Source organism: Thunnus albacares, chromosome 4, assembly GCF_914725855.1.
Source record: "Thunnus albacares chromosome 4, fThuAlb1.1, whole genome shotgun sequence".
NCBI classification, from domain to species: Eukaryota; Metazoa; Chordata; class Actinopteri; order Scombriformes; family Scombridae; genus Thunnus; species Thunnus albacares.
This window is the reverse complement of record NC_058109.1, coordinates 22741107-22761025: the sequence shown is the minus strand read 5'-3', so window position 1 is coordinate 22761025 and position 19919 is coordinate 22741107. Positions and strand designations below refer to the sequence as shown.

Genomic DNA, 19919 nt, shown 5'->3' with positions numbered 1-19919 from the left:
TTTGGTTTGAAAATGCTTTTATTAGGCTATGTTTGCACCAAAAATGTTGAAATATACAACAGGATTACTTTTATTTCTCATATTTGTTCACACATTTATTTCTGTTGTACACTGTCTTGACATCATCTGTTTTCTTTATTGGATGAAGTCTATTAAAGTTGTTTATTTGCTGAGGTTGTCTATCAAATGCGTTGGCATATTTTGTCTAATAACATTGTCTTATTAATATTGTCAGTATAATTAATCAATAATCCTTAATCACATTTTTTAACAACAGTTGTATCATATCATGGTAAGAGTATGACACTGATTTAATCCCACACAGAGGTTAAATATATCCTGTTTTAGCACCTGCTAACTGAGAGTGGGACCTTTTATTCTGACTGAAGTTTCCCCTTTTACAATCTGTGTCCTGTACAGATTGTAAATCCCTTAGACAAATTTGTGATTTCTGATTACATAAATAAAAACTGACGTAACTTGATTGAGGGTTAACATGTTTGGCACAATCACATAGATTTAATCTGTAAACTGCTGCAAAAAGCACGGCCCACTTTTAACTGCACTCATTTTGTTTCAGAGAGTAAGTGAGACTGATTTGAATGTAACTGTTTTCTGTTTCATTTGAGCTTCCTGTTCGTGGATTTTGGTCAGTACACTAATGGGTACAAATGACAGGTGTCTTTCACTAAGAAAATCAGCTGCACATATTTCAGTGACATGCGATCGTCTCTCTACTTATTCCTCAGTAACATTTTCCAATTTGCCAGCAATACACAATCAGATGTCACAACACAAATACAGCCGTGATCTGCACATTTTGTACAACTGTTGTAATTCCACATTTTTTAATGCCCCCTTTTTGTATAATATTGTGAACATAATACTCTTCATCCATACTAGTTTTTATTCTTGAAAAATCACACTTTTGAAGGGAAGCACACAGTTCCACCAGCAGCATCACTTGCAGTGTATTCAGCTGACAAGCACCACTGCTGCTGACTGTGGTGGAGTTCAGTTTACTGGGTGGAGGCGAAGCCTTTGACTGACAGGTGCACACCACAGACATAACAACAATGACCACATCATGGAGCAAACTGGCAGCAATGACATAACAAATGTCTGTCAAGTAACGAACATCACGACACCTAGTGGTGAGCAGAAGACTTACACTTTAAAATAACGAATGCGTGGAGCTTTTAAAGGGTTGGTCCATCCAAATATTACGAACCCACCTGCAACATTTTCTCACTTTCATAATCCACAGAACATGCTGTTAACAGTTTTTCTTCAATGAGCATTATGTGCAGGTAACAGTGAGGTCATTGGATTATCCAGAGTATTCAGGCCGTTGTCTCTGGAGAGAGATGTTGCTGATGAGACTTTTTAAAAGCAACTTTACACCTTTAGGAGCAAAAATAAATAAATCTATATGCCTAAAAACCACAACAGGTTATTTGGGTGAAGCAACCCTTTTAATCTGCTCTTTAATTGTTTTACTGTTGACTTTTCAGTAACAGACATTTGTATCTTTATTATTGTGCTCTGTTCAAACTGCAGACAGCAGCACATTTTCAGCGAGTACTAATCTGGTAATAAATGTATCCAGTTAACATTATGTATGGATTACCTAGCAGGCAGAGGTTTAAGACCACCACAGGCCCTGACAACCATCAGTGTACGTTCATTTACTGGAGCTTTGAGTCACTGACTCATTTTAAGTTATTTGCAATTGCACACTTGCGTACTTGGTGAGTTGTGAGACTATGCATATGTTTGAATACTGAAAATGTTTAACAAAGTAGTTTAGTTACATCCTTTAAATAACTTTTTTTGCCCTTTCGACAAAAAGACATGTAGCAAGCAGAATGTCAGGCTGTGATGCTCATTGTAAATTACAACATAATACACTCCCTTTATCTTTATGGCTCACCTACACAGATGGGACCTGATTCCTCTCAACAGTGGGTTAACTTTTTAAGAGCTTCAACAAATTATTATTTCTAGCATTGAATGAGTCATCAAGAATTGTCTTTAAGTAATCATTTTACTTAAAAAACACTGAAAAATGCCCATTACAAGTTCCTAGAGCCCCATGTGTCATTTTTCAATTGCTTGTTTTGTTAGACAAACAGCCCAAAATCCAAAAGTATTCAATTTACAGTGAAACGAAACAAAGAAAAGCTGCAAACTCTCATTATTTGAGGAGCTGGAACTAATAAAAGTCTGGTATTTTGGCTTGATATCAAAAGTGTTGACCAGTAAATTAATCTACTGAATGTTTCAGCACTCAACTATTTCATAAATTATTTAGCGCTAACTTCACACACAATACAGACCTCTTCACCTCATTAATTTGACAGGGATTGATGAATTTTGTGGGTTAATAGACACTGAGACAAAGGAACTTACATTGTATTACCCAGGAAACAGCTGCAGGGCGACATTCAACATCAGCTTCCCAAAAACATTTTTATTATTAGAACAGAATGATCATACTGTCGTCAGTGTGATGAAGACGAAAGGTAGTGACATAGTCCTGTTATCATCACCAATGTACACATAACACCCAGATTTGTGTGTACATGTATCGAATGTGTGTGTGTGTGTGTGTGTGTGAGATTGGTTATGTTGGGTCAACTCTGGGGGTAAATCCATGAAAAGCCTGCCAACACATTTTTTTAAAAAGTTCTGCTTGGCTTCATTATGCATTTACACTATGCATGATTCACCCTTTCCAAAGCGACATAGAAACTTTTCTTGTCATCCAAACAGTGCCAGCCGATTGGTCCGATCTCACAATCTGCACAGATGAGATACTTGATTCTCCCCACGTCCTTAGTGAAGCCCACATTCTCAAAAGTGTACATGTCGTCCACTAACCAGTGGGCGGTCAGAGTGTCCCCATCCGCTGAGCCCTCTGTGGTGCTGAGGCTGCTCTTTTTCCGCATGGACGGCAGGACCAGCTGATGGGAGAAAACAACAGAAAAAACACATCTCAAAATCAGTAGTGCATAACAGTTTTGGATTCAGTGTGTACCTGGAAAGGCTGCGATGAATCTAAGTCTAAATGGGATGTTGTTCTTTGCATACAGTTCAACCTAGCTGGATCAAAAAATTATGACCACATCACTGTGGTCCTCAGAAAACTCCAATGGCTGCTAGTTGTTTTAAGCATACAATTTAAGATCCTTCTTATAGTTTTTTAAGCTCTTAATGGCCTTGCACCACTATACATATCAGACATGTTCCTATTTTATAAACATAGTAGATCCCTCAGGCCACAAGTTCACTGGACATAGGCCATTTTTTAATGTGTTTGACTGCTTTGTGTGAATTGTTTTTTATTGTGATGTTGTGTATATGTAATTTCTTCTGAGGACTCTTATGGAAAAAGATATTGTTCCTGAATAACTACCTGAATAAACATGGTAAATGGACTGAACTTATATAGTGCCTTAAGGGACGAATCGCTTTACTATTTTTGCCTCTCATACACCCACTCACACACATTCGTTCACATAGCGATGACAGCAGAGCAACTTGGAGTTCAGTGTCTTGCTGAAGGACACATGGACAGGAAGAGCCAGGGATTGAATCACCAACACTGCGGTTAGTGGACAACCCGCTCTGCCTTCTTAGCCACAGCACCCAAAATAAAGCTTAACTAACAAGGCACCAGTCACAGTCATGTTCCTACAGCATTTTAAAAAGCAGCAGTGAGATTGCATTTAGCATTCATGCACCAAAATCATCAAACAGCCTCATTTAAAAAGGAACCTAAAGACCTTTTTATTCGGTTTAGCATTCTCCTACAGTATGTTTACTGGTGCCTTAGCACTGTTGTTCTTGTATATATACTGAAGATGTATGTGTATGCACATGTATGTATGTCTGTGTATTTGTATGAGTGTGTGTGTGTGTGTGTATGTATATGTGCCTTTTTGTCTTATAATCCTGTAAACCACACTGAACTCCTTTTGTGTGAAATGGTGCTGCATAAACACCATGATAGATTAGATTGATATGATCTGTGGACAACACATTCAGGCTTTCAAGCCCCTGATATGAGCCCAGCACCTAATGTCACTCATCTTTACCTCTTTCTCTGCAAACACAGCCATCCCCGGGCACAACACCTTGGACCCACAGCGTTGGCACACAACAGACTTGCTGTTCTTGCCATCCTCAGAGAGCAGGTCAGACCGGTCTGAGCTGTCTTTGCACTGTTGGTCGTTGTCCATCTCGAGCCCTGACAAACATGCACAGAAAAGGTATGTTCACGGTATCGCTCAACCAGCACAACCAGACTAAACCAAAGGACAGGAACTGACCATAAGGGCCAAACAGATTCTGAAAAATTAACAAGCTGTGTTGTTGCAAAGACCCATCCTATGCAAATACAGTAGGAGCATGTCCATGTCCAGATCACAAACCACTTACTTAGACATGTCAAATCTGGACTAGATTATTATTATTAAGATTTGACGAGTAAGTACAGTGGTTTTTGATATGGACCTGATCTAATGTGGTCTGGCTGGACACATATCAGTGAAATCGCTTTTTCTGTTTTCATAAGCAAAATAAAGGTTGTACAAATCTGACAGTGGGTTTAAACAGCGTTAAGGCTTTTTGCTATAATGTATAACGCTTTTTCACAAGTGTACGTGGTGCAAAAACGGAGAATCAGCCGCTAAATATCATTATTTGTTTCCTTTAAGTTTTCCCTTAATTAACCCTGAATCGGAAGCTGACTTAGGCGTCGTTAATACAAGTTATATTAAGCCCGTTTTACGCCGAATCACACTCTGACATATATATACAAAAAGCTAAACAGAATAAACGCATAGTAATAAAAGCTAACGTCATAGCATCTACTGTCACTGTAATTGTGGCCACAGCTAACGCCTATGCTAACACTGATGCTAATACTGAATTCAACCGACTATGACGAGACAAAAAACTAAAAAACACACCGTCAACATTGGTTATACATGTTTGAGTAAAATAAAATAAGACCTACCTAAATGTTGTGGGTGTAAACAAGGTTGAATACGACAATTAATTCGTAAAAACAGACAGGTTAACTAAAACTAGGCTAGCATACTAGCTGGTCTTGAAGTTTACCACCCACTAAATACTCTCGGTCAGAAACACACGGCGATGATTTGGTTCCACATTAAACAGGATCAATAGGAATTATTGGATAAAACAGACACTGAATCAATTTTTCCACTAATTCTACTATATATTGACTAGAGGGCAGAAATGCACTGTAGTGCATTAGTCATCTCCAAAATCATTTAAACTATTCTATTTGAAATAACAACAGTTATGAGTTTTTTTCATACAAAACATAATGAAACACTAAACCACTTGTAACAGTAAATCAACGAAAAATAAATAACAGAATAAACAGATGAAAACAAAACAAAATAAATCTGGACAGACACAAGTTACAAGTACAGTAAAAAAACAACAACAGTAAACTGTGGAGACAAATGAAAAATAAAATTAAGGGGGCACCATATCTATATAAATGGGGGAACACATTTTCCTTAAAAAAAACAACAACAACAGAAAAACACATTGCAGGAATATTGACTTCCTGCCAGGTTTCTTCCTCTATATACATCATAAACTTAGACCAAACTTCATAAAAAGTACTTTAGTAATTATTAGTTCTTTTTTATTAGAGATTCAAAAGAGGCAATTTTGAATCTGTCATCAATTTTAAACATTCAACAAACTCTGGTTTTGTCTGGCTCTTCCAATGGCAGAGAACAATCCTTGAAGCGGCAGTAAAGCTTGCCAGTGCAAGTCCAGATGTTTGTTTGGATATACCTGGTGGTGAGAGAGAGACCAGTCTCCTGCCCGGGGAGATTCTGGCAATAGCCTACACAACCACTCTCCAATGCATTTTATTACTTGTTTCCAAAAAGAAGAAACAAAAGAACATTTAAATGGAGAAAAGTACTTGTTTCATTTTTACACTTCCAACAATAATGATCATCCATGAGTCCCATTTTTCGAAGTTTAACTGCTGTATAATAAAACCTGTGGGTGATTTTGTGGTGTGTAAATCTGCCCACAGCGTCTCTAACTGAACCCCTGATGTCTGCCACCACATTTTCCCATTTATCTGCTTATGTGGGTTCAGATCTCTTTCCCATGTTTTAATTAAAGTTTCATAGTTACTATACAGTATATACAGAGTGTTTGCCATCATTTTATTAAAGACTGATGCTGATTGTGCACTCAGAGGCAAATTATAATAGGATAATTTGTTCTCCCTTTCACTTACCATAAGAGTTATGAGTTTTATCATAAATTGTGAATTTTGACGACACCAAAGTTGTCACTTTATGACTTTTTGAGGGTGGTTTGTGAGGATAAAATTGGTTAAAGCCGTGGTGGCAGAAACATTAACTCTTACTTAAAAGTAAAATGATTGAAAACAGTCAATTACAAATAAAGTCATACATTTAACATTGAAAGTACAGAAGTAATTATCAGCAAAATATACTGCAACAGAGGTGTAATTCTCAACATGGAGAGTTGTTATATTATATTATCATTACTGATGCATAATTCTGTAAGCAGCATTTTAATGGTCTTATTTTAACATACAACTATGACTGTGTGTTAATTAGCCTGAATATAACTGTAGGTGGTCATGATGAAGCTAATGTTAAATTACTGTTTATAAACTCATCGTAGGTTTAGTATGTAAAATCTTAATCTGCAAAATAACCAGTAAATATAGCTGTGAAATACTGAAAAAAATACATCAAAAGGACAATATTTCCCTTTGAAATGTGGTGGAGTAATAAAACAATAGTATAAAGTAGAATAAAATATTATAATCCTTTGTTACTTTCTACCACTGGGGTTAAGTATCCACTTCATGAAATAGTAGAATAGTACTTGACATAAATGGACAATGTGACCTCAAATGCAACATACAGGAAAAGTGGAAAACAAAATAAACACAGTAAATGTTCATTATGGCAGCATCACTGTAGAAGTAAGCACACTGAACAAATGTTACGTTTCCTTGTCATTAATTGGATTTGATTGGATACAGCAAACCTTCCACCAATAAGAGTTAGTCTTTAGTCTTAATGCATGATGCAAACAGCAAAAAAACAGAGGAAATAATTAGACAAATTGGGTTTGGATTATTTTAACATCACACTCACAGTAAGCATAGATCATCACATCATGAGTCTGTTTCACTTGATATTTTGCACAATTCAATATTGTATATAGATCCTAATATTTATAGGACTTAAGACTGAAAACAGCCAGTCTTGTCTGTTAATTTTGATGCAGATCTACATCAAGACGTCGATAAAATGTCCAAAAATGTCCTACTATTAAAATTGAAAAATGTTAAATGATTGTGAAGTCAGAGGGAGGCACATTATCCCACGCATCTTATATCTGAGTGATTTCAAATGATGTGTGATTTATATTCATAAAGTATGTATAGGTTTATTTCAGCAAAAGAACACAGAGTATTTTCTAATGATGGACATTATTACAGCTGTGAACACAAATCTCCACCACTGTTCACATTCTCAGTGCCAAATGGTATCTCCAACCAGCGGCTAATCCAAGATGAGAGAAAAGTGTTCTTTAGTCAAGGTATATGTGTTGAAAACATGGTTACCGTTAATCTCTACACTTCATTTTAACAGTTTTTAAGATTCAGAAGATTCATGGTCACTGTCAGGGTCTTGTGTTTGGTGTGTCTCACTCTTACCAGCTGCTTGTATTAGCCCAACTTTCAAATACTCACTGTAGACACACAAGCAATGGGACGCCATGTTTGTACATGTGGAAAAAAATTTATTACAATAATTTTCCAAGATTACCATTAATAAATATTTATGTTTACATTTCAGTGAAATGTATGATTTATCACTTTCTACACAGGACATTACACAAAGTCAAGAATACACATTGTTTTAGTCTTTGTAATAAAGCTCGAATAAGTTGATCTAGAAAAAGGAGTCTTAAACAGCAGTTGATACAACCTATCAATGGAGTTGTAAGTTCAATAATGATTCGATTGTATATATGGCAAGGAAAAACAACAAAAGTCAACATCTGGAAATCCTTGAAGCTCCCTTGACTGTTAAGATAGGCCCTTTTATTTAAAAACATTTCCGTTGGCCTAAGGCACAGGAATACTAAAAGTTTATATCAATCATACGTAACACATTTTAAACCCCGTTACGGCGATTTAAAGTTTTGAATTTAATAGTATACACTAAGGTGCATTTGATATTTACACCTCTGATTGCATCTGAAATCTAGCACAAACGAAATATCTCTAGCTGACAAAAACACAATTTGACCTATCTAGATCTGTACATTGTGCGTAGCCCAGGAACTATTACTCTAGAAATGGATCGAAGATGTACTGTCGGACTGAAAAATGACGGCAGGGGAGTTCTTTTCACTTTAAGCATCTTAGTCTAACCTGAACTGAGCTCATTTATTTGTACACATCTGCTACAAACCTTTACAGCGTTTCTGTTCAACAGCTTGAAAATCATTTGTTTTGGACTTTTGTCAAATAAAATAATGCATCAAATGCAAAGTCACCTCTACAGATTTCAGAATTCAAATAAACTGAGAAATTCAGTTAAAGTATCCAGTCCATTGACTCATCTTGATTCAAACACCACGCAGGTAAACATCTGATTAAAATTAACCCCTGTGTTACTCAGTAGATCATATTTATGGGGTTTAAACTACACAACTCCTTTCATGACTATTTTATTTTGTTTCAGTGGGATTTTAAAAGGTATTTCCTGGGCTTTCAGAGTATAGCTCATGTTTTATTGCAGAGTGGGTGGGTTTGTGGTGGTTCTCCATGTTTTAACGGACAGCTGCACAATCAGTGTCAGCACAATAAAAAAAAACAAAAACATGGTGACATCCATACACACTACATGTGTATACTTTCATCCTCCTCATACATGTGTAGGCCCTTGAGTACCTAAACGGTCCTGGACTGCTCTACACCTACTCCTGTTGGTCAGTAACATTCATCCTCTAACCTGCATGGACACTGAGCGGGAGAAAAGAAATAGTTTACAGTATGTGCCCTCTGCTACAGCACAAATAATACTCTCTGCACCCTTTGTGCAATGGTAACAGACTATGGAGATGTTGGGGTACTAGCATCTAAGAAGTGACCATCAGTTACAGGGATGCGTGATTTTGGTTTAAATCCCATTTTTATCTTACTCCACTTCCAGCTTCATAATTATTGAAGAAGTAGTGCCTGTTGAAGATTCCCTCCACAGTTCATTGGCTAATTAATGCTACTTTATTGGAGCAAAAAAGAGCCAAAGCAGAAAGACCACCAAAACCCTAAGAACATTTTAGCAAATCAGAAGTACAGAAGGAGCAATAAGTGACTATATTGACTTCCAGCAGCATTTTACGTGTGTGTATGAGTGTGTGTGTGTGTGTGTGAGTGTGTGGGGCTATCAAGAAAAGTATGTGTAAATCACAGTCAGGCCTCTCAGAGTAGAGAGTCATCTGTGCATCCTCCCTCGAGGCCGTAGCGAAACTCCTGCAGATTGGAAACACCGTAGAAATGGATGAATGCTGCTGCCACGACCAGAACATGAAAAATCTGATGAGAGTGGAACTAGAAGGAGTAAAAGAAACATGTGTATAAGTAACATGAATAATCCTTTGCCTGTGTTTGATCAAACAAAGAAAAAAAAAATCTAAAATCATAGCTCAAACTGCCCCCTCTTCTCATTCTTTATTTTGTAAATGATAAACATAGTGCGTTAATGTTTCGAATATTAATATATTTGCGCTGCAACTCTTGAAGCACATGTTCTTATTTTGTGAAAAAAAAATCTCACAGCTAAATACATGACTATAAAGTTCTGTTATATAACTAAATACTAAATACTTACCCAGATGTCACACTTGCCAGGGAAATAGCGTTCAGGAATCCTGGCTGCATACAGCCCAGCGCCAGTGATATACATGGCACCCATCAGATAGAACCAACCCATCTGGCCGACTGTGGTGGCCTTAACAAACCCCTCCTCGATGGTGAAGTGCATGGTGGGAACAATGCCGCTTAGTCCCAGACCCATAAACACACCTACGAGAAGAATGGACTCGGTGTCACTTTGAAAAAGTCAACATCTACATTTCTTTATATTTCTATAAAAATATAAAATCATCTTAGATATTCAAACAAATAGTCAAATAATAGCAGCATGTTATCACTGTCTCTTCTACAATGCCATTGCTCAGAAAAGGCAAAATGAAAAACAGTGACAGATGTGTGATAAAACTACAATTATAACCAAAAGCTAACGTTACAGTGTAAAATTACAGGGAAAGTACAGTATTATCCTGAACTGGTGAGCACCTGCTCTTGTTGGTCTGTGACGAGGTGTAGAGAACCGGTCCCACTGGGCCACTATGATGGCGGCAATGCCGAGAACACATACAATGGTGAGGTAGATAAGTCGAGGCTGAGGGGAACAATAGAACGAGTAGTACAGCCAGGGCACGAAGGAGCCCATGATCAGGAGGGCGATGCCCGAGTAGTCAAGCCTGAGGAAAGAAGGTGACACAAAGACAAAAAAGCTGAAATTCTGTCATGTTTTACAAAACACAGGTACATTTACACAGGTAAATTGACAGCTGGTAATATCTTAAATCTATCCAAATTTTGTACTCTCTGTTCTTGTGGACACAATAACATACAGTAAACTAAATCTATAGGTTTCTGAGGCTATAGTTTTTGAAATAAATAAGTTAGCTTGATGCTACTACAGTCAGTTAGCTGTAGAAGTAGAGCAGGAGCAGCAGTCTGTGCACCTGAGACTCAGCAGGTTTTAATGTTTAGCAAGATTATAACTAAAACTGTTATTTTGATCACCCTGAGCCTCTTTATTCAAGAAGTAGATTGATATGGCTTCCTGTCTTTGGGGTCCCTTTATTTATAATATCAGAAAGCAACTCAGTGGTGCATGTTGATTGATTGATACCCCTGTGAGTTTAAAGTTGATCTGACCTGCTTAAGTTACCTTTTCTATATCATTCTTATTGCACATCTCGGGACTGCATCAGTGTACAGACAATTTCAGCATTTCTGAGCATTTACATTACAGCAGCTATGGACACTGGAGATTTCTGGTTGTGTGTTTTTTTGTATATACTTATATATAAAGCTTATCTTTTGTGTCTTGATAATAGAGTTTCTTTCTATGTTGGAGCCAGAAACATTTTCTAAAGAAATGAGGAAGAAGTCACATAACCTGTATGGGTGAGAAACTTATATAGATTGTTGCCAGGAGGGTAAAGAGAGAAAGCACCTCATTTGGCAATAAAAATACATTCTTAAAATAACTAAAATTCATTATGACAAATCACTGTAGCATCATCTAACTTTTGGCTGGACTATGGATCATTTTGTCCTGACTGATGATTATGTATTTTATGTAATACATAATTTAAAAACCTGCCTGGAGAGCTGTTACTTAAAATAGGCATAGACTTTGACAGTTACAAATGATTTCTTTAAGAAATGCTAGGAAAGTAGGAGACAGTAGTTTGACAGTATGAGGCCTTACTTGGAGAAGGTGCGAGACACTTTCTCAGAGTGGCAGTAGACGGTGTGAAAAAGCCAGGAGAAGCTGAGGCAGAGCACAGCTCCCAGGAAGAACATCCCAAACACCACTTTCTCTTGCAGCGGGGCCATAAAGTACATGTTGGGCCGCAGCATGGTTAACGTGCCCAGACAAATGAATAAGATCAGCCCTGAGGAAGAAAAAACTGTTTCACCAGTTTCTCTCTGACTCCTGCATGAAACAGACCACTTAACATATAATAGCCAATGAGAGAAACACTTTCAAATGATGCTGTTACATAGTTTAAAGATATCTATCAACATGTAAATTAAACTAGCTTTTTCTGCTAACAATGTTAGCTAATGTTCAACAATAATCCTTCTCACCTAACAGGTGAGTCCAAATGTTTCCTGTCTCAGTGTGAATTCTGAAGATGCTTCCAAAGCAGGCCCGGAAAGAGGGCATAGGGGGGCGATGTCCATGCAGGAGGTAATCGTTGTCCTTTAGCCACTCTGGCAGCACATGGAAAGGGATGACCCTCCAGCGCCCCTCCCACACCTGAAAAAAAAAAGAATAACTTTTACTCACAGACGCCCAAATTCACAATTACTGTGACTTTACATACAGATTAAATATATGCAGGTGAAATACTGATCATCTTTATAGAGATTTATATAGACAGACAGGTTTGAAACAGTATGTCAGTGTTTTTGGTTAAAGTTCAAGCAGCAAAGTCAATGCCCTAAATTTAGAAAATATCACAAATAGTAACAAATGAACTGAGAAATGTTTGTGACCATTTAGTTTAGTAGGGAACAGATAAAAGGCATTGACCAGATGATGAAACAGAACAGGTCCAAGGATTGACCCTTGTGGGACCCCACATAAGGAAGGAGCAGAGGAGGACACATAATTGTTACTGTGAACATTGACGTGTCTGTCAGACAAGTATGAGGAAAACCATTTGAGTGCAGTACCAGAGATACCAACCCAGTTCAGTAGTCTATCAATTAAAACAGCATGATCAATGGTGTCAAAAGGAGCAGATAAGTCAAGTAAAACTAAAATGGAATATTCACCTTTATCTGCACACACAAAAATGTTATTTACTTTAAGCAGTGCCGTTTCAGTGCATCGTTTTTGACGGAAGCCTGATTGAAACTTATCAAAGATATTGTCTCCCTCAACCAGTCGGAGAAGCTAGTGATCGACAATTTCTTCAAGAATTTTAGAAATAAAGTTTCTGTGATGAGGAATGAGGAAGTTTGGAAATGGGCCTGTAGTTAACTAAATCAGTGGTATCTCAAGAGGATTTTTTGAATAGAGGGAAGACAATGACTGTCTTGGAATAGTCAGGTATGTAGCCAGAGGGGAGAGATTGATGGACAACAGAGAGAAGCCAGGGGGCAATGACTGGCTGGACCTCTTTAAGAAATTTGTTTGGAATTACATCAGCAGGGCAAGACAATAGACGCATGTGAGAAACTATATCCAAGAAATCTTGGATGGAAATAGGGTTGAACTCAGACAGCAGAACAGACCAGGTAACTCGATCAGAATGATAAACTCCGAGGCTGAAATTTGATCTGACACCATTGATCTTTGTCAAAAAAAGAAATATAGAAACTTATCACAGTCATCAGAGGAGGTGGAGGGAAATCCAGAAGGAGCAGGATTCAGAAGTTGGTAAATAGTGTTAAACAACAACCAAGGGTTATGCTTGTTATTGTTGATCAGGCCAGAGAAATAAGCCACTCTCGCATCTTTGATGAAGTGAATGAGCATGCTTAATAGCTTCTTCATGTGAGGGTACTGAGCATGCAGGTTTGATTTTTTCCATCTACACTATTCGCTATACGCTTTTTTAATTATCTCTTCTATTGCATTGAATGGAATCATCTATCCAAGGGGACGGACTGACAAATGGGGCTAGTCTTATCTGATTTGGAGCAACTATTAAACTAGTTAACAGAGTCATTAATATTAGAAAACTTAGGAATTGTCTTGGACATATCAGAGAAGAGAGCTGAAAATATGACTCACTCATACTACACTTCTGTCTCAGGTTAATCTGTGGTTGTTGCCATTCACCTGGATCTGCAACTGTATGTCCTTTAACCTCATTGCTAAACCACAGATTAGCAACACATTGTACTAGATATGCCTTTGAGCTGAACAGGGTGTTGAGTTTCAACTCATTTAACATGGCCGCTGCAATATTTATGCAGGTTCAACATGAGGGTGCGGGCAAAGTGGTGAAATGTCATAGGATCTCTTTTGTATATTCTGTCATCTTTGGATGCTTAATGACCCCACATTTAATGATAACATTCAAGTTTCTCAGATTGAGAAGAGCTGAATTTATTGATGAAAGAACTATTAACTACTTAATTTATAGTAACAATACTAGTTATTATAGAAATCTGTGCTTGTTAAAGCTCAAAATGCGAGCAGGAAAGTGAAGCCAGATTGGATAACATGTGCAGACCTGTACACACCAACCTGAAAAATGGATTAACGTAATGTCACTGCATCAGTGAGAAAGTATAAAAACATTTTTCTGGCAGTTTAGCAAATAAAAAGCTGGATTTGTGCTGCAAACTGAACGGGTACCTCTACAAGGTCAGTGATTATTAAATTGAGAAGATATATTTACTTTGTGTACAAACTCCTCCATCTTCTCCATGGCATGATGAGCCTGAAGTGGTAAGGTCAGCACCTCTCCCACCTCATCATCCTCCTCTTCCTCGTCAGCGAGCATCGAGGCTCCCTTTAAAAAGACATCACAAGAGATACTGAAGCTACTGCACAGACACAACATTTCCCTGGCCCTTTTTCTTTTTTTTTTTTTTTTTTAAACAATCCTACCTCTGGATGGACGCCTTTAGATGCTGCCTGTCGACCCCCTCCCTCCTCCAACAGCGGCCCCAGCTCCATCAGCTCAACATCTGGGACACGGCAGTCCTCAGAGATCCGGCAGTCTGCATCACTTGCAGACCCGTTTCGGCCTGACATAGGGAGACTGCCTGATGACCCACTCACAGTCCCTGTATTCTGCTTCAGACGGTATACTTCAATGTCCTCCTGAGCAACCAGAAACAAAATCAATTTTAATGGCTGTGTAGGACACTACTGTTGTCAGTAGCTCTCAATATACTTATACAGAGTAATTTACATACAGCTAAACATAAATTAAACACATATAAACAGAAAAACATATTGCTATTATATACCGCCAAGAGTTGAAGACGCAGATAAAAGAAATATTGTATGGATAATATTATAAGTAACATATTGGTGGCTAATCAATTATTAGCTAGTTAAAGATGCAGTGTGGGACTTTTGTCTCCCCCCTCTGGCAGTGAGAGTAATTACAAAAACAAGATCAACATGCACTTATGTCATAGCCTCTGCTGTAGCCTACTCTGTCACTTCTGTTGTGTCTGTAAAACGCTAGATGAATTATTTTGAATATCACACAGCCCCCGCGAAATGACTCGATTCACTATCAGAATTTAATCCATTTGGTCCAATAACATTTGGAAAGTCTAGAAAAGCCACATGATCATTCAAGGTAGAGAGCTAACCGGAAGTTAGCCAACAGAAGTCTCTGGTGCTCGCATTCTGCCCATAGAGCATGTGCAGTTTGCATTCATCTGGCCAGTGTGGGAATGTCAAACCCAACACCAGATTAAAAACTCTGTATACTGTGAAATACAAAGAGATTTACATGGCGGTGATACACTTAATCAGCATTGTGTGAACTCATTTGGCAAGGGCTTGAATGTAATGAACATTCATTTATATTTAAAAGCATGCACAGTATGCATAAAAAAGGGTGTAGGACTAGAAAAGTTCTTAACTTCATCCAGCACCCTTTTCGAACTTTGAATGGGTATTATTTGTGTTGTTTACTTAAAGTTTGCTGTTATTTTTGCTTTGTTCTGCTACCTATATGTTTCATTTTGTTATTTTAATGTGTTCAAAATAAATAAATAATCAATGAGACATTCTGCACTGCTTTTATTGAAACTCATATACTGTTATTGTTCAGATGATGGAATTATTTATCTTTTTTTACAATAGCTGTGGCCTACAGATGTCACCAGAAACACAGTCCTGAATGGAGATCAGTTATAAATAAATAAACACACAAAGTATTTGAAAGGTCACCTCTTCTAAAGTTATTCAAATGTTTTTTGCAACATGTGCAAACTTGTTAATAAGGAGAGAAACTCTGCAGTTATTTAGCCTACCTGTTTAAATAAAAAATAAACTAAGGATATATGTAGGGCTGCAACTAGCAAATATTTTAATTATCGATTAATCAATTAGTCTTTTGATCTCTAATATGTCTGCATACGGTGAAAAATGTTGATCAATGTTTCCCAAAGCCCAAGGTGACATCCTCAGATGTCTTCATTTGTCCTGATTTAATTTGCTACCATGAAAGACAAAATAAACCAGAAAATAGTTGCATTTGAGAAGCTGGAATCAGAGAATTTGGACATTTTTTTCTTAAAAAAATTACTCTAAATAATTAATTGATTAAAAAAATAGTTGGTGAGTAACTTTCTGTCGATCAAATAATAGATTAATCAACTTATTGTTGCAGCTTTAGATATAACGATACACATAAGTTTACAATAATTAAACCTACTCTATGAATGATGAAGGTTCACTAAACATTGCTTTGGCTAGTGGGAAAATAAAGCATGTCAATCTAAAAATTTTGTCTATGCTGTCCTCTTGTAGTTGAAAGATTACTATTGATTTTCATATTGGTAGCAGCCACAACAAATGCATAACTACCTGTTATGATTACTGCTCCCTCCCACATTGGTGTATCAGCACATACATGCAGTCTGCATGGCCTCACATATAACAGTGAAAAGATATTATGTAAATGCTACTATACAATGATGATGAAACACTGTACTTTTTAATAAAGTCAGGTGATTTCATACTTTAAGTAGGGCTGGGCAATATATTGATATTATATCAATATTGTGATATGAGACTAGATTTCGGTTAAAATATCGTGATATGGCATAAGTGTTGTTATTTTTTGTCTTAGTCATTATATCCACATCACTGATGATTATTTATCAAAATATATTTTGTAAAAGCACCGAAAGTAATCCCTACAATACTGTTGCAACATCGATATTGAGGTATTTGGTCAAAAATATTGTGTTATCTGATTTTGTTTATATCGCCCAGCCTTAATTGTAAGGTGAATGCATATCAATAGTTGTAGCATTTAAAATGACTATTACTTCAAAGTTAATTCTCGTCATGAATCTAAATCCTGATTTAAAATGGCTGGTAATTTACCTCCAATCTGTGTTTGATCGATCAGACGTCCATCACAAAAAAGAGGAACAAAGCAGCGGCTACATTTATTTAGCGCTTATGCTGCTAAATTATCGGTCGACAATAGCAGGACAATACTCGTGATATACGGTAAGACAGAATAATGACATATGATACAGATCTGAGGCTGACAACACAAACAAAGCGTTTGAACTAGTTATCAAAGCCTAACAGACGGATGTGCACTAACAGTTAGCACCGCGTCAGACGGAACATGGACAACAAAATGTAAACAACCGCAACATACGGACGATTTAACGTAGATCCGCCGTCTCTACACGGTTCGCTACACGTCGTGTGGAGGAGCTGAACTGAAATTTAACGAGCAGCTGTAAGTTTTGTAGGTTAGCCGGACGCGGATCGCTCGTTTATCATCTTGCTAACGTTACCTCGTAGCTAACGCCGAGCTGCCGCGGTGCCTGCGGTTTGTTTATTGACTCACCAGAAGGCGACGACACACAAATAAAACGTCTTAGCATTGATATCTGCTGAGGAAATCTCATTAAATGGACATGAGTTACCTGACAAGGTAGTCTTCAGACCAGGAAGGTGAATTATTTATCGAAAATGCGAAACAATCCTTTCCGGAAGCTGAAATCTCTTCCGTAAACCTAACCTTCTTCTTCTTCTGTTGATTTACTGGCAGATCGCAAACAACTTTAAGGTGCATACCGCCACCTACTGTACCAGAGTAACATCATGCCATTTACCCTATTTCTTAAACCCTACCCACTAACTTTGTGTCATTAAGAAAGTAATGCCTTCCTGGTGACTCTTACACCCACTACCTCTCCTTCTGTTCCCAGTATCCCCATCAGATCCCACTGCCATCCCACCCCGCGGACTTTATCATGTAACCTTTCTCTTTCTGCTTCATACATGGTAAAATGCAATATGATATGTCCAATGTTATCTTTAACTCCACAGTTCCCACACTTGTCACTTTTCCTTCTCCCCAGTACAAAGTGTCATTTAATCCAGTGTGATCCAATCTGAGACTTGTTATGATGATTTCCTGCCTTCTGTTCCTTTCTTTAAAGTTGTTTGTTATGACTGACTTTTGGACTTTGTGATACACCCTTCCTTTCTGGTCTTCCTCCCACCTTTTCTGCCATATCTCCATTCCTTTCATCTTAATCACTACTTTCCCTTCCACTCCTTTTCCAAGTGGAACTGGTACAATATTTCCTTTTTAGTTTATCAGCACACTCATTCCCTTTCAACCCTTCATGCTGGTACACAAAAGAACTGTACATCTACACCATCTATATGAGGTTTTAGAAAACTATGGTAAACTGCAATGAGTAAATGTTCTCTGACAGTTGTTGCTGACTGCAGGCTTTACAAAAAGGCTACTGAATCTGTGCACACCACCATCCTATCAGGTCCAACCACTTCAACCCACTGTAACCCAATAATAGCTGCCACTATTTCTGCTGACAGACAGTCTTTTGGACATAGATTAAAAGCATCCATTCACAGCAGCTTTTTTGAAGTCTTTGTCTTCATTTTTTAAAGGTGCTTTTCTTTCTAAGTTTTTGAGGCTGTAAGTCTTCCATGTGCCCGTCACTCTGGCTCAGGTGTGTACACTTTTTTTCAGCACCGCATTTCATTATACCTGTTATGACTTGTTTTTTATTTGTTCACTGGATGGAGGGATGAAACATTTATTTCTTTCTGTGCTCTCATGCGGTTGAATTACATACAGTACATATTCTATGTCAGACCTGCTTAGCGGCTTCCCCTTTATTGTAGTTTCAAAAGCAGATTTGTACATTTTAAAAAGTGCCTATCCATGAAAGGCTACACAGATATGATATATATGATGATATGATAAATATGCTAATTCAAATACATTTTATTTCAATATGTCTTAAGTTTGCATGACTGTTAACAGTAGCTATACATGAAACGTTTGTTCAAACACTTTACTTGTTGCACAAAAGCTTCTCCAAAACAAGTCATTACATTACTTATTTCCTTAATGCCATTAAGCCTTTTCCTTGATAATCACCTCCATTAAGAACACACCTCTCAGATGTGCACACATTGCAAAATCAGGTAGAGGCCAAAATGAAAGCTGTGCACAAACAGGCCTTTTTCACTGTAGCATTCTGACTTGTCATAGTAGGAAAAAAGGTGTTACTAAAAACATCAACAAGTGTCCCAATCAGTCATGACAGTGAGCCAGCATGAACAATACCAGGACCCTGAAACTGAAGCAGCTAAACTAAATTCAGCTATAATTAATTGTATTATTTACACCTGTGCTTTTCCAACTAATACATGTCAAAATGTCTTCTGTAAAAAAGGCCAATAAAAAGCTTTGACATTAGAATGACGGCTCACGTGACGTCAATAAATGAACCTCAACAATATGCAAACATTATTCTTTATTTACTTCCACAGGGAAAACATTTTCACAGATATCTTAACAGCAACATTACACTTAAAACTACTGTAACTGGAAAAAAAAAAGATAAATAACAAAAGACAGTTAAAAAAAAAATGCTCACAAAGTAACATGATTGTGGTCTCTTACGTTTATACAAATAAACACAGTCTTTACTGCTGCTGGATTTCACAAACTCAGTCCACGTCTTCACTGATTTCAAGTCTGACTTCCCAAATTTTGGTCCAATGGTGCAAATCATAATAAATTAACAAATAAATAGATCACTGTGAGAGATGACTCAGTGTGTAGCTATAATTGAACTGACAGTAATTTGCTCTCATTCTCAAATGATCTGTCATCAAAAGCTTGTTTGGTTGAGATGTGGACGTTTTTATTGGCAGTGTTTCAAATACATTTCAGTACAGCTCACCTCAGAGTTTGATATGAATTGGTGCTAACAAAAAGTTTGGTCTGTAGTGATCTGCTGTCTCAAACTCACTCTTGTTCACCAACACAGACCC

The 19919-nt window shown here is 37.4% G+C and overlaps 2 protein-coding genes across 2 annotated transcripts; both read right to left on the bottom strand.

The window, feature by feature from the left end:
- Positions 1-2453: 2453 nt before the first annotated feature.
- On the bottom strand, positions 2454-5162 carry rabif (RAB interacting factor). Its single transcript, XM_044348175.1, has 3 exons — positions 5024-5162; positions 4101-4252; positions 2454-2966 (listed from the first exon to the last, which is right to left on the bottom strand). Exons 2-3 carry the CDS (start codon positions 4242-4244, stop codon positions 2718-2720), a joined length of 393 nt encoding a protein of 130 aa, XP_044204110.1. The 5' UTR covers positions 4245-4252; positions 5024-5162; the 3' UTR covers positions 2454-2717.
- A 2671-nt stretch (positions 5163-7833) lies between these two features.
- Positions 7834-17637, bottom strand: adipor1a (adiponectin receptor 1a). The gene is made up of 8 exons (XM_044349747.1): positions 17525-17637; positions 14496-14711; positions 14284-14397; positions 12014-12185; positions 11631-11817; positions 10421-10608; positions 9954-10147; positions 7834-9673 (listed from the first exon to the last, which is right to left on the bottom strand). The coding sequence occupies exons 2-8, from the start codon at positions 14640-14642 to the stop codon at positions 9545-9547; spliced, it is 1131 nt and encodes a 376-aa protein (XP_044205682.1). The 5' UTR covers positions 14643-14711; positions 17525-17637; the 3' UTR covers positions 7834-9544.
- Between the last annotated feature and the right edge of the window lie 2282 nt (positions 17638-19919).